Genomic DNA, 14,825 nt, shown 5'->3' on the forward strand with positions numbered 1-14,825 from the left:
AATATGCAGCCTGAAGAACCCGGAAGCTATCCAAGTGGCTTCACTGATCTCTAAGGTTAATGGGGCTCCATTCTGTCTCCTTGAGAAAGGATAAAAATCAATCGTTTTGGATGCGGCATCAGTTCTGTTCTTATTATTTTGTGCTGTGCATTGTGTTCTTCTGAATGAGTGATCTCAATCCCTCTTTTTTGCTCCTCCTTCCCTCTTCCTGTGTATATATCTCTACGTGTTTCCCATTCTTCATTCTGTTCCCTTGCACTCGCAGGGTTGAGTGACTTTAGAACGGGACACTTTCACATTCATCCTTGCTAAAATCCTGGCTTCTTTTCCGGTTCCTCATCTATACTTGATGTGCAGTAGTAGAAAGAACACTTGTCTGGATCACTGGACAGGACACACCAACAGCTTGCTATGTGACAAACCACCTAGCCTCTCTGAGCCTCCCCTTCATCATCTGTCAAATGAGGGAGTTGGCTAACTGGTCTCTAAAATCCCTTGCAAGCTGGGTGTGTTGCCTCACACTTGTAATCTCAGCACTTTGGGAGGCCGAGGCAGGAGAATTGCTCGAGGCTGTCTTGAGGACACTCAAGACAAGACCAGTCTGGGCAACATAGGAAGACCCTGTCTCTATTTTTTTTAAAAAAAAAAAGGGTGTGGCAGCACATGCCATTAGGGCCAGCTATTCAGGAAGCTGAGGTGAGAGGATCACTTGAGCCCAAGAGGCCAAGGCTGCAGTAAGCCATGATTATGCTACTGTACTCCAGCCTGGGCAACAGAGGGAGACCCTGTCTCAATAAAAAAAAAGAGAAAGGAAAGAAGAAAGAAAGAAAGAAAAAGAAAGAAAGAAAGAAAGAAAGAAAGAAAGAAAGAAAGAAAGAAAGAAAGAAAGAAAGAAAGAAAGAAAGAAAGAAAGGGAAAGAAAGAAAAAGAAAGAAAGAAAGAGAGAGAGAGAAAGAAAGAAAGGAAGAAAGAGGGAAGGAAGGAAGGAAAGAAGGAAAGAAGGAGAGAAAGAGAAAGAGAGAAAAAGAAAGGGAAGGGAGGGAAGGAAGGGAAGGAAGGGAAGGAAGGAAGGAAGGAAGGAAGGAAAGGAGGGAGGGAGGGAGGGAAAGAAGGAAAGAAAGAAAAGAAAGACTTTAAAATCCCTTGTAGCTGTAAGCTTGTGATTTTAGGAAGTTGCAGCCTCAATCCAGGCAACTGTCTGAGGCCATTAATTAGGATGTCACTCATAGACCTTAATGAAACTGCTAGGATGCCAACAGAAACTAGCCACATGATCTCCTGTGGTTGGTAACCTTCCTAAGGCCTTCACAGCTGAGGACAGTGTGGGCACGGCTAACTTCAGACTGAGATTCCAATCCAGTAAGGGGAGAAGAGGAAGATAAATGACTCCAGGAACCTTATGTTCCAGGAAAATTCATTTGCATTTTTAAACTGTAGCTACAAAATGCACACAAATATTGATTCAGTTGGAAACTGGACCCTAGGATGCTATTGTCGGGGAGGTGGGACACTCTCCCTTCTCCGTCAGACCCTCCTATGTAGGGGTCGTCTGGCTACCTAAAAGATACATACCCCTCAAATCCCACCAAAAAAATATATGAAAAGGTAAGGAGGAAATGAAGGCTTTGAGGAGCTAAAAAAATGAATTAGGAGTTAGCAAATTCCAGCATGTGTCAAAGGAAAGAGGTCTTCTCTGTAGCAGGGATGGGCGAGGTCAGGGAAGGTTGGAGAACCCAGACTTTGGCTGAGGCAAAGGCTGGCAGTGGTTGGCAACTCAGGAGAGAGTTTGCATAGCATCATCCCCGCTATCAGGCCCAAACCCCAGCTCAGAGCCTACCAGCTCGTGGATGCAGCAGATGGGCAGGGGGCTCGAGCCCTCTCCCTCCCTCCTGGACACAGTCTTGAGGGTGCAGCATGAGTAGAGATAAGCCCCCCTTCTGGCCTCCGGAAGAACAGGTTGTTATTATCTGACTCTGCTAAAGCTGTCTCATTTGTAGCCTAAATAATTCACTCACCAATCTCTCAAGAAGCATTAGGAGAAAAACAAAACCTGACCCAGCCCTCATGCTCAGGTTCCCATTGCACAGAAGGCAGGCCAGGAGGCTGGGAGGCAGTCCCACACTGCAGAGATGGCCTGCCTTCAAAGGTTCATGGGGTTGGCACTCTTCTGAAAAAAGACCCAGAGTCTGTTTCTGTACAGCTAAGACTTGAGCTATTAATAAGACTAGCTTTTGCATTTTAAAGACATTTTAAAACAAAATAAAACAAAAAACAACAAAAACAAAAACAAAGAATATGCAACAGAGACTGTATGTGAACTGCAAAGCTTGAAATATTTACTATCTGGCCTTTTCCAGAAAAAGCTTGCCAATCCCTTAATCCATCCCCACCCTCCATCCTCCAACCTTAAAGGAGGCAATGATGATCTTTGATCAACTCCCTGACTACCCTACCCCATGAGCCCACCATCTGCGGAGATTCTGAGTTGTGAATTCTCGTATTTACAGTCTAGTAAGAAGCTGGCACCATTGTTCACCCCATTGCCAAAAACAAGAAAATAAACTGGAGTAGGGCGAGAAAGGGGGAATATCAGTCTTGGTTCTACTGTGCGGGGAGGAAGGGAGAAGCTGAGACTCAGCCACAAACTATAATCTGATTTGTTTCTCTGAGGCTCAGAATTCAGCATTGTCCAGGTTGGTCTCTACTGACACTCCCCTCCCTAGGGCCTTGGTGATCTCAATGCCCACAGTCTCAGAGGCTGCAATTCTCTTACTGATGAGATATCTAAGTAGCCCATGCCTCTGAGGCCCTGAAGCCTGTGTATCATCCCTGAGCCATTTAGAGTGTCAGCCTGACTGCACTGACCTTTAATTCTAAACAGAGGTTCTAGCCTTTCACCCCTGCTGCCCGGCAGGGCCCTTTGAAAAGAGAAGACTCTAACCAGTTCTACGTCCCACCTAGAATCTCTCCTGGAGCCAGAGTCTTTGAGAATTATAGCCCAAAGACCCCAGAAGAGATGGGTCAGAGTGGCAATGGAGATGCCAGCTGAGCCCCAGCTGTAACTGGGTTGAGTGACCTCTGGGTGTCATAAGACCTGCTTGATATTTTGGAGGATGAGACTAGAGTGGAAACCAGATGGTCCCACATCCCTATGTGTGGATATTCTGGGTTATTTCATACAGGAGAACAGTGACCTTAGTAAAAGTCCCTGCTCTAGCATCTCCCAAGAAAAATGTTGCTGCTGTCTAGCCTGTACTTTGCTGGTTCCAGTAACTTGAGATAAAATTAACACGGGAGGCCTATGTTGGAATCCTATTATTCAGGCTAGTGGAAAATCATCAGTCTTAGAGGTTTGGGAGCCCAGGCTATGAGATCTTGGGCAAACTGCCTCACCTCTCTGGGGCTGTTTCCTCATCTGTTAAAATAAGCAAACAAACAAACAAAAAATCTGAGGTGCTTGGATGGAGGTGATTTGAAAGTCCTGTCCATCCCATACCTAATGAATGGCCCAAACCAGGCCATATCTGTGCCGAAGATTTGCTGGGAAGTTATTTGGCTTTATTTTTACTTTCCTTCCCCAAGTCAATCCAATCCCATCCAAATGAGATACCGCTGGTCTGGGATAAGGGGAGAATGTTTTCCTGCAACATGTTAGCAGCTTGCTGGGGATTCAGAACTGATGCGAAAGAGGGAGGTGGTGGGTGCTGAATGTGACCTCCTGTCTCTATGCCCTGTGGCCACGGGGTATCTGAAGAACTGTGGGAATCTCATTCCCAAACCCCCATCATGCCATAGCATGTGGCCCAGAAGCCACGGTCTGGTATCAAGTACTTTAACCTAAATTATCTAAATTGTCTGTCATCAACTCTCCAATTCAACTGGACATTCCTTAAGGGCAGGAATTGTGTGTTGACCTTCGTATCTCCAGAGAAGCCCAGCTCCACACCAGGTATGTGGTTGCAGATCCATCCATATCTGCTGAGCGGCTTAACTGAAATGCCCCAGAAAGACTGATGCTGCATTTGGCCTGAGGCATGTAAGTGAATCCCCATCTTTCCTGGCTGATGACCGGATACCAATCTTCAGTCCATGGCTCAATCAAGCCTTTCTTGTCCAGGCCGTGACCCCCAAGAGCTATCGTGTGACCTGGTGAAGAAGCGATAAGGTAAGGTTAGAGAAGCGAATGCCTATTCCATTCCAGCATGCCAGAGACTACCCAGAATATGCAGGTCACTTAGAGGCCACTGCTGCTGATCCTCTCGCCCTAAAGCAGGCCGGACTGGGAAAGCATGGCCTGGTGACCGATGCAAACATACATCACACAAGCCTCCCCACTGTTTGCTTCAGAGTAGCTACCCAAATTGCAAGCACTTCCTTACAGGCTCCAAACCCACACTTATAACACGGTGACAAATGTCACAAGCTCTGTAGTGGGTCTCATTCTCTTCTGATGTTAAATATACTCAGAATGGCTGTCCCTCATCCCTGCCTACAGACAGAAAGAAGATGCTCTACTTTAGAGCCAGTCAAACTTTTTCTTGCTGTAGCTCCTTTTGTTCTGTGCTCTGTGAAAATGGTTGCTGTTTTCAGAAGCTGAAAGTTGTCTTTTTTTTTTTTTTTTTGAGAAGGAGTCTCACTCTGTCGCCCAGGCTGGAGTGCAGTGGCATGATCTCTGCTTACCACAACCTCTGCCTCCCAGGTTCGAGTGATTCTCCTGCCTCAGCCTCCCAAGTAGCTGGGATTACAGGCACGTGGCACCATGCCCAGCTAATTTTTGTATTTTTAGTAGAGACGGGGGTTTCACCATGTTGGCCAGGTTGGTCTTGAACTCCTGACTTCTTGATTCACCCACCTTAGCCTCCCAAAGTGCTGGGATTACAGGCGTGAGCCACTGCACCCGGCCCTCCTTCTCTATTTTCTTCTGTGTTTGCTTGTTTGCTGCGTGTGGTGGCAGGGAGGGAAAGCCAAAGGCAGAGCCCTGGCTCGCTCCATAGTGTCACTCTTCTGTACCAATGGTGATGACAGAGCAATGCAGCTGATTAACCATGACACACATGGAACTGCTAACGAGTTTGATAAAAATTTAATTACCCCTTGTTCTGTGGGGCAGGCAGCAAACCATGAGAGTAATAATCCTCTTGGGTGCTGTGAGAGTAGACAGAGAAATCTGACTAGAGGAGGGTAGGTATGAACTGTAGGGAGTCAACAACAGTGGGAATGGGGTGGAGGTGGGGGACGGTCATGGCAGAGGTGAGTGGCAGAGTGGCTACTGTACCTGGAGTTCAGGTAGAAGTAGCAATTCCTCCCTCAATTATCTAGAAAATTTTTCCCATTCTCTATTATGCTTTTATAGGCCTGATATTTTCTGGAGGCAAACTAATTCCAGGCAGAGAAGAGGAAACCAGGGTATATGCACATCAAGAATCTTCCCAGCACACACTGGATTTCAAGTCCTGACCCCCCTAACTCCAGTCCCAGTGAGAACAGACCTAGGAGGACTGTCTGTGAATTTCATGGTTCACGATCTCACCTTGGGACACTGACATCCTAGACCTCCGAGGCTCCTGTGCCCCCTTTTCTGCCCCTGGTAGAGGGGGAAGGGGAGGGTGGGATGAGGTGCCCACCCAGGGTACCTTGGTGGTTTTGACTTTGTGTCCACTGCTGCAGCTCCATCCCGACAGGTCCGGGAGCACCTTACACTCCTCCCCCGGCAGGCAGGGCTCCATCTGACACCACCATCTCTGCAGGACGATGGAGGCTGTGGGAGCAGGAGGCGGAGTGCAGCTCTAGGGTCTCTCGGAGCACAGTGGGCAGCCAAGAGCAGGTCTGCGAATGAGGTGCACGTTTCCACACACCCCTGGCCTTGAGGCATGCATTTCCCTCGTCTTTCCCCTACTCCAGGCTGCCTAGAGAGGCAGTACTCAGGCTGAGGCCTGGGGACATAACCCCCAACTTTAATCCCACCAATCCCTGAATCTCCCCAGACAGTGAGGGGCGAAGGCAGGCAAAAGTGACTCTAAGGTGACCATGTCACTAGCATAGATGCACAACCAGTATACTCCCTCTGTGGTGTGTGAGCAAGGGTGTGAGTCGTCTGGAGGGGTCTACAGACCAGGAGTGCATAGCTGGCATAGCTGGTATGCGCATGACACAGTGGGCACGTGTATGGGGTGCCAAATGAGTGTGAGCGTATGAGTGTGGGTGTGAAGGATCACATGTGTCCACACAGGAAAGTGTGAGAGGAGGGCTGAGAAGGAGATGAGGGTACACGGAGGTGGCCAGGGAAAGGAGCAGCAGGGGAAGGAGCTGGAGGAAGTGTGTGGAGAGAGGAGTGGGGCTGTGTGAGGGAACGCGCCTGTGTGTGCACCAGGCAGAGGGCACGCGAGTGTGGGAGGCTGCGCGCATAACGAGAGTTTTTCTCATCTATGACACAGGGATGGCCACATCTGCCCTCTTCTCCCAGAGGGGGCCCCACCATTTGAGACTAATCATGAAAGCCCTGAGACGGGTATGAAATTGTATCCCCAGCAGATGGCGAGGCCTGAACAGGCCTCCTTATGGCTCGGCTCAGGGCCCTGCCCCGGTCCTGGCCTCTCACTCACCGTCCACGCAGGAGGGCTTTGCCCGCGTGGTGCCGGCCACCTGGCCAGAAAAACAGGAGCATTTCACCGTCTGGGAGCGCTCCTCGATGCGGTTTCGGTTGCAGCAGCGGTGAGCCGCAATCACCTCGCAGGTGCCCTGCTGCACAAGCACTGAGGGGAGCCGCCCAGGATCAGACGCCCAACACGCCCGACCCGCTCCCTCCCGCCACCCGGGCTGGCCTCCAGCCCCTCTTTCCTGCTTCAAGGAGGGCTACGGAAGAATGGAAGAGATGGCCAGTGGCGGGGGAGGAGGAAGTGGATGAAATCTTCCGGCCGCTTCACAGAGCTCCTACTCTTCCTCCCTCCCCGGTGAGACTGTGCTCTTCACCCTTCGGCAGAGCACGGCCTCTGGGCAGAAGACAGAGTCCCGCACCAGCCCCGCCTCCCCAGCTTCCTCAGGGTGAGGGCAAGGGCCCCAGGGCTTACAATGCGTGGGGAGGATCATCCGCTTACACAGGCTTTAGCCATCCCAGAAGGAAAACCACAGAATTAGGCCAGGAGGCTAGAGTTAAGCCCCCGCCCGAGGGCCTCTCTCACTACAGAACACCTTCCAGCCTGGAAGGAGAGGTGAGCAAAGGGTCTGCCCAGACCTTCTCTGGGGCAGGACAGCAGGGATGGGCAGAGTTCCCTGGGTAAAGAGCAGAGGAGGAACCGGAATCCCTAGAATCTCTGGATTTTACTCTGCCTCGGAGACCTGCCTGCTATGGAATACGGTGGAGTGGTGTCCAGCTCCCCAGGTGTCCTGGGAAACTCCCTCCCTGGGCCCTGCCACCTCCTCCAAACCTGTAGCAGTGGGAGGCTGCAAGGCAGCCAAGGTCAGGCGGGTCCACAGCCAGGTCAGGCACAGTGCCAGCAGCCAGCCGCCTGTGCTCCAGTTCCGCGCAGCCCTCTCACTCATCCTGTGGAGAGAAGCACACATTCTGCTCAGCTCCAGGCAGAAGCTCCCCTGTGCCCAACCTGGGCACCTTCTCTGTGCCACACACTCTGGGAGGCACAAAGATGGGGAGGAGGCACACCTTGTCCCCAGGCATCTTTCAACCTGGCGCAGAGTCATGCAGGCAGTAATGAGTGCTACAGGAAGAAAAGGAGAGCCTTTGGAGGAGACGACATTTAAGACGCATCTTGGAGGATGAACTAGATATGGGCCCATGGAGGGCTGTGACATGGGAGGGACTATCATGCTGACTCCTACTCTTTGAGTGCTTGGTTCCAGCACTTCACATGCACACTCTTGAATTCTTCACAACTGTCCTACAAAGTAAGATTATTATTTCCTGTTTTACAGATGAGCAAACCAAAGCTCAAAAAGCTGGGACATAACCTAAACAACCATCATTAAAAGACTGGCTGAATACATCATAAAGAGTCTGTACAAATGCAGTCCCATCCAGATAGCTGTAAAAAAATCAATGGGGAAATGCTTTATGTCCTGACACATGCAATGATCTCCAGTGATAATCCACTGTTAAGGGGGGAAAAAAAAGCAAAGTGTAGAATGGTGTGTATACAATGTGTATAAGACAGGCCAGGAATGGTGGTTCACGCCTCTAATTCCAGCACTTTAGGAGGCCAGGGCAGGAGGATCACTTGAGGCCAGAAGTTCGAGACCAGCCTAGGCAACATAGCAAGACCCCATCTCTACAAAAAATTTAAAAATTAGTCAGGCATGGTGGTGCACACCTATTGTCCCGGCTACTCCAGAGGCTGAAGTGAGAGGATTGCTTGAGCCCAGGAGTTTGAGGCTGCAGTGATCTATGTCTGAGATACTGCAATCCAGCCTGGGCAACAGAGTGAGACCCCAGCTCAAAAATAAATATAATAAAATGTGTATAAAGGAAGGATTATCTATGTTGCTCAGATATGCATAAACTAGCTTTCAAAAATGTGTTTTAAAACTAGTGGCCGGGCACGGTGGCTCAAGCCTGTAATCCCAGCACTTTGGGAGGCCGAGACGGGCGGATCACGAGGTCAGGAGATCGAGACCATCCTGGCTAATACGGTGAAACCCCGTCTCTACTAAAAAATACAAAAAAACTAGCCGGGCAAGGTGGCGGGCGCCTGTAGTCCCAGCTACTCAGGAGGCTGAGGCAGGAGAATGGCGTAAACCTGGGAGGCGGAGCTTGCAGTGAGCTGAGATCCGGCCACTGCACTCCAGCCTGGGCGACAGAGCGAGACTCCGTCTCAAAAAAAAAAAAAAAAAATTATTTGCCATCAAAAAGGGAAACTGGTTGGCTGGGAGATGGAGGTAGAAGAGAGGCATTTTTCTCCTGATTTATTTCTTGCTTTTTGAGGTTCCAACCACGAGAATGCAGTAGCACTTCCATTTAAACAGAATTTAAATTTTAAAAGGAAGAGATGAAACCAAGGCTAATAGAAGTTAAATGACTTGCCCAAGGCCAGGCAGCATGTGGGTGGAAGAGTCCAGAGCCTAGAAGCCTGCCCTCTGCCCACTGTACCACCTTGCCTCTGCTCGCTTCCCCTTTCCTTTTCCTCTTTCATCGTTGATGGTTTGGGCCTCCCAAAGCTACCCCGAAGGGCAGGCTGGAAATGGAGGGAATCCTAAGGAAGCAAGAGGCACAGAGTAGCTAGGAGCTGCCCAGTCATAGAAGGGGGTGGGAACAGTACCAGGAGGCAGCAAGGCCACAAGCTCAGAGGTGGGCCTGGAGCACTACTGGGCCCCCACTAGTGCCAGTGCAGCTTTGGGAATACCAGAGGCCAAACCAACTGCCAGGACCCAGTTGCTCGATGGATAGGGTACTTGATCTCTGTCCACCCCCGCTACTCCCCATCTTCAATGTCTCCTCACTCACCTTTTTGGGGATCTTTCAGTTTCTGTCTGTTCATCTGCTGGCTTGAGACTCACTCCACCTGGACAAGTAGGAAAGATTCTTAGGGGGTTGCAAAGGATAGAGGGAGCCCATGGCTCTGCAGGGGGTGAAGGAGAACCTGGGAGAGGGCAAGGGGGTGGGCTGGGCACTGAAGTTCAGCCCAATTCTGAAGCTGTTCTCAGGTGCCAGGGCAGGGACAGTCTCTTCTAGCCTGGGAATCTGGAGGGGACCTTGCAGACTGTGGGATCACACAGGGTGGTGAACCTGAGAAGGGTGGCCTGAGGGAGTTTCTCTATCCCAAGAGTGAAGCAGGGTGATGGTAGGAAGGAGTCTAAGAATCACGGCTGTCATCTCTCTGGCCTTGGGAGGGAACTGAGGGTCAAGGAAGGAGCAGAATCTGACAGATTCCTGCTGGAAGAGGCACGTGGGAAAGAGTCCTGAGGCCCTGATCCTCTCTGCTTCCACCTCCTACCCACTATGGCCCCTGCTTCCTGGATTCACATGGAGCTGGCTTGGCTTAGCCATCCTCGCCCCCATTCCCACTCCAGAGGACTAGAATGGGGACACTTCAGGTCCCTGAGCCTTTGAAGGCCACAGCCTCCAATAGCTTTCCATGTCTCCCTAAGAACCTCTCTTCCCTCACCGCTCTAAAGGGAGGCAGAACTGAAACATATAGGATGGTGGGGTCCCATAAGGACAGAGACCCCTGAGTCCTAGCTCCCAGGAGTGAGAGCATAAGAGGGATCTGGAGGAAGACAGAGGAAGAGGTGCCAACTCCCAGGGGATGGGTGTGCTCCGTGGGCTGAGCTTCCCACCCTTCTAGATGTGCCTCTTTTCTGAGTAGGCATCTCTTCTCCCTGCCCTCTAGGAACCCTCCTTTTGACCATCACAAATGCAGCTTTGTCTTCTCTCAGGTGATCCTATTTCCCTCTGAGCTGCAACATCCTCCAGTCCAACTCAGGCATCTCCCCTAGGAGCCCCAAGGCCCGAAAGACCTCGGTGGGATGGGCAGCAGAGGGGTGCGGGGTGTTCATTTGGGCTCTCATCCCTGGCATTCTATTCCCTCCCCCCACCCTGGAAACAGCCGGACATAGAAGCTTCTGGGATTTGTTTTTCGACTTCCATGCTCCTGCCTCAGTTTCCTAGCCTATTTTTCCTAAACCCCAATCCAGGTTTAGTGAGGCTGAGTTAACAGCCTGCATTATAAGGGTTTGAGGATGTGAACCACAAGAACCTTCAACCTTTCTTCACCTTCTCTCCCCACAAACCCCCCTAACGCCTACTCATTCCTCCACATTGTGAGCCCCACACCTGGGACCTACCTGGTCCACGGTGGTGCCCACTGGTTCGACCTGCTGGCCTGAAGTCTTCCTTGCCCCTGAGCCAGGGACCAACACTCCGAAAGACAGACTTTGGGAGGGAGCGGCCAGCTTGGGTGCTGTCTAGTCTGGAGCCCCGTCCCCTTCACCAAGTTGCTGCGCCCCGGGACAGCGGGGTTCTGGTCAGGCAGGTTGGCATCATCCGCAGGGCGGGCCCGGCTCTGGGCACAGGGGAGCTCCGGGCCCGGCCCGCCAGCTCTGCAGAACTCAGCCGGGTTTTTTCCAAGGTTCCTGCCGGCAGGCTGGGGAGCGCGCAGCCGCCGCCGCAACCGCCGCCTCGCCCCGGGCTATCCCGGCTCCTCCAGCCCGGCGTGGGCGCCGCCGCCTCCTTCGGGACAGCGCCAGGCGCTCGGCTGAGCGGATGGGCACAGCCGGGACGCAGCGGCCCCTGGCGGCCGAGGGCAAGAGGAAGGGAGAGAGGACATCCGGCCCCCGCAAGTTCAGTGCGGTTGGACACCTCCCTGGTGCAGGCCAGGCAACTCAGAGGAGGTCCCTCAAAACCCTCAAGGTCTCGTGGCCCTCAGTGCCCTGGCTCAGGGGAGCTGGAGGTGCTGGGGGAAAAGGAGCTGGGAGTGACGAGTGATTGACTATACCCTCAGGGTTTTTGAGCTTTGAAGATTGCAGAACTGCATTGTCCAAGACTGTAGCCACTAGTGGCATATTGATATTTAAATTTAAATCTAAATTAATTAAATAAAACTCAAAATTCAGTTCCTCATTAGCATGCACCATATTTCAAATGCTCAATAGCCACACGAAGATAGGGACTGCTGTATTGGACAGAGCAGATGTAGAACATTCCCGTCAATGCGCAAAGTTCTGTTCGACAGCACTCTTCTAGATTGATATTTAGGAGGGATAGTGAATATCTCTTCCTCTCCCAGGAGTGGTGCTCTCAGGGGCTGGGAGGGCTAGAGGAAGTATAAGGGCGTGGGCATTAGGCAGGAGGACAGTAGTAGGCTATGAATGGTCCCTATGGATGATAACTGTGAATACCAACATGGGAACTAAACTCTGAGACCTAGTTTCTTGTTTCCCTTCCTTCCTTTCTTCCTTCCTTCCTTCCTTCCTACTTTCCTTCCTTCCTTCCTTCTTTCCTTCCTTCCTTCTTTCATTCTTTTTCCTTTCTTTTTTATTTTTATTTTTTGTGGGGGGCCAGGGTCTCATCGCTCTGTCACCCAGATCTTGGTTCATTGTAATCTCCACCTCCTGGCCTCAAATGATTCTCCCATGTCATCCTACTGAGTAGCTGGGACTATAGGTGTAGTCTGTAGTGCACTACCAAGCCAGGGTTTATTTTTTGTATTTTTTGTAGAGACAGGGTTTTGCTATGTTGCCCAGGCTGGTCTTGAACTCCTGGACTCAACTGATCCATCCACCATGGCCTCCCAAAGTGCTGGGATTACAGGCGTGAGCCACGACTCCTGGCCTGAGACCCAGTTTCTTTATCAGAAAAATTGTAATGTAATTAATTGCAACTGAATAATTCTTTACAGGGATCTATTCTGGATGCGAAAGTATTAGACAAATGAGAGGGAGTTGTGTTCTGTGAATTGGAAGGAACTTTCCTCTTAGTTTAAGAGGCCTTTGGGTTTGGGGTGATGTGAAGGGGAGAGACAAGACAGAAGATGACCAGTTCTGGGCCCTGAGCCACCAACGTGGCCTGAGATAAAGGGGCCTGTCTTGAGGCTGTCCAGTCCCCCTCCTTGGCTCAAGCTTCACGCTCCCCTGGCAGGGCCAGTCACTGAGCAGAGTCTCACTCTTCACAGAGAAAAACATCCCACAAGTCTGCTTCTTCGTACCCCACCCCCTTTTCCCTCTCACTTTCCGCTGCCTCAGGGATGAGTAGAGGTGATAACCTCACCAGGTTCTGGGACAGTCTGAGGATGGAGGAGGCATAATGATGTCAGGAATAGGAGGTGAGAGGTTCAGAGAGAGGGGAGCCTTAGGATGAGGCCATGGCTGGGGGCTGTTCTGGAGCTGCAGGGAGCTGTCATCCCCTGCTGGTCATCTGGTGCTGGGGCTGGGGGTCTCTGGGCTTACCTCTGCGGACCTCTTGCAGCCACACCATGGTGCTAGAAAGGGCAGGGAATAGGAAGCTGGGTGACACCAAGAAGCGGTAAGTAAACTGTCCCAGAAACACTGAATAATAAAAAACAACCAGGAGTTATATTTGTTTCTTCAGTTGCTGGCTTGCTGCTGCTGTTATTTATCTGAGAGTTGGTTTCAGTTTTTCTCAAATAGCAGGGGAAAACCTATAGAAGCAGGTTGTTCTTTGTCCCTGTCTGCCTTTGCTGCTCTGTTTGCCTTGGGGTCTGTTTTTTGTTTTTTTTTTTTCTCTCCTGTGACTTCTTTTCCTCTGGCTGTCTGCCCAAAGCTCAGGTGCAACATAGCAGGCACAGTAAGTCTACCAACCTGAATGACCACTGTGGGATCTTTATTTGGAAGATGCCAAGAAAGTCATCCCTTCTGGGGACACAATTTAGCCTGGGGAACAGAGTGGGATGTGGTCAGGAAACACATGGCCGACAGAGCCCAGAAAAGTTCCAGCCGTGAACTGGGTGTAGTAGTCCCTAATGGCTACCTCCAACTTTCACGATGGCCACAACAGCCTTGTCCCCATTTGAGATGTGTGGGTGGGTGGTGTCTGTGGATACCCAGTGATCAACTTTCTGATAGGAGATTTAGAGACAGAGCTCTTGTGGCATCAGGTCAGTATCACCCTCTCCTAGAGGGGAGAAATTAGGAAGAACAGGCAGCCAACCAGTCGCTGGGCTCGGTCCTGGTCTTCCAGCGAGTGGGCTTTTACTCTTCTTAGACAAAGGCTTAGCCTGGCCTCTGTCTCCCCCTGGCGGCAGACATAGAACTTGCTTAGCATTCCCGGACAGCTCTCAGCCCTGGCCCTAAGAGAAGGATGGGAGGGGAGGAACCCCCACTCCTCTCTCTGCCATTCATCTCTTTTCTAGCCCTTCCTCCCTGATCCGGAGAACTAAGCTTGCTTCTTAAGACAGAGCAGGTTTGAATGGCAGGAGGCAGACATAGGTGTGAATCTTTCACTGACTGTGTGACCTCTTGGGGCAAGTCACGGTAAAATGACAAGAAGCGTCCGGTCCTGCCTCATCCATGAAACTGATAGAAAAAAACCCACCTTGAAGGATTGGTGTGCAGGATAAATAACCTAATAATGTATGGAACGTGCTTTATAAAGAGCCTAGTAGGCAGTACGTCTTCAACAAATAGTATTTGTTATGTTGTTTTTATCCTATTAATAGCTAGTCCTGCTGTGATTAGGGAAGGTCTACATTGTGGGAAAGACCTGGGTTCTGAGAGAGAAAGGAGGGTGACTCGGAGTGGCACCCTCTAGATCCCTCTAGAGGGATCTAGAGGTGGTCTTCATGGGGAACAGCGCATCAGGAGCCCAGGAATCTACCCCGGCTCCTGATTCCGGGGTGGTCGGCTGCAGCCTGGTTATTATCCCCGCACCCCCACCCGGTACCAGCTTGCCCGCTCTCGCTCCAGCAGCCCCATCCAGAGGTGGTGTCACACCTGGCGCCTCATACCAGCGGCTCCGAAGCTCCTGTTTTGCTCTGAGGTCATTAGCTCCATGGCTCTCTGGGCAGGCTGGCCACACCGAACCAAGAGCGAGGAGACCGCACCCCCTTGTCCCTCAGCCCCTGTCACAATGGAGACGTTCTAGCTGATGTCTAATCTAGCGCACGGCTGAAATAAGGTTTCCTTCTCTCCGCCCCCTTCCCACAGCAACAGAACCTACCCCTAAGAAACGGAGGCGGGGCCAAGCCGAAATGGGGCGGGGCAGAGGCCGGGGGTCCGTGCGCCTGTTCCTGGGGTGGCCCAGAGCAAGGGCAAGTTTCGCCCGGGACCCGCCCAGCTGGCCGGGAGCCAGTAGCCGGGAAGGGCCGGCTGGCGCGAGCACCGCCCACCCCGAGTCCTGGGGGCGGGGCCTGGGCGGGGGCGGG

General features: G+C 51.5%; 1 protein-coding gene across 13 annotated transcripts; it reads right to left on the minus strand.

Annotated features, from left to right (window-relative positions):
• Nucleotides 1–902: 902 nt before the first annotated feature.
• TAFA3 (TAFA chemokine like family member 3) lies at nt 903–14,760 on the minus strand. 13 transcript variants are annotated; one of them, XM_071093081.1, is made up of 9 exons: nt 14,621–14,722; nt 14,338–14,522; nt 13,264–13,696; nt 10,792–12,923; nt 9,452–9,509; nt 7,425–7,540; nt 6,603–6,752; nt 5,634–5,826; nt 903–4,146 (listed from the first exon to the last, which is right to left on the minus strand). In XM_071093081.1, the coding sequence occupies exons 6-9, from the start codon at nt 7,537–7,539 to the stop codon at nt 4,095–4,097; spliced, it is 510 nt and encodes a 169-aa protein (XP_070949182.1). In that variant the 5' UTR covers nt 7,540; nt 9,452–9,509; nt 10,792–12,923; nt 13,264–13,696; nt 14,338–14,522; nt 14,621–14,722; the 3' UTR covers nt 903–4,094. The 13 variants fall into 13 exon arrangements, with proteins under 13 accessions (XP_070949182.1, XP_070949219.1, XP_070949501.1 ...); XM_071093118.1 differs by lacking the exon at nt 14,338–14,522 and having other exon boundaries at nt 14,621–14,757; XM_071093400.1 differs by lacking the exon at nt 14,338–14,522 and having other exon boundaries at nt 13,264–13,335; nt 14,621–14,755.
• Between the last annotated feature and the right edge of the window lie 65 nt (nt 14,761–14,825).

Source organism: Macaca nemestrina, chromosome 1 (assembly GCF_043159975.1).
Source record: "Macaca nemestrina isolate mMacNem1 chromosome 1, mMacNem.hap1, whole genome shotgun sequence".
In the NCBI taxonomy this organism is placed as follows: Eukaryota; Metazoa; Chordata; class Mammalia; order Primates; family Cercopithecidae; genus Macaca; species Macaca nemestrina.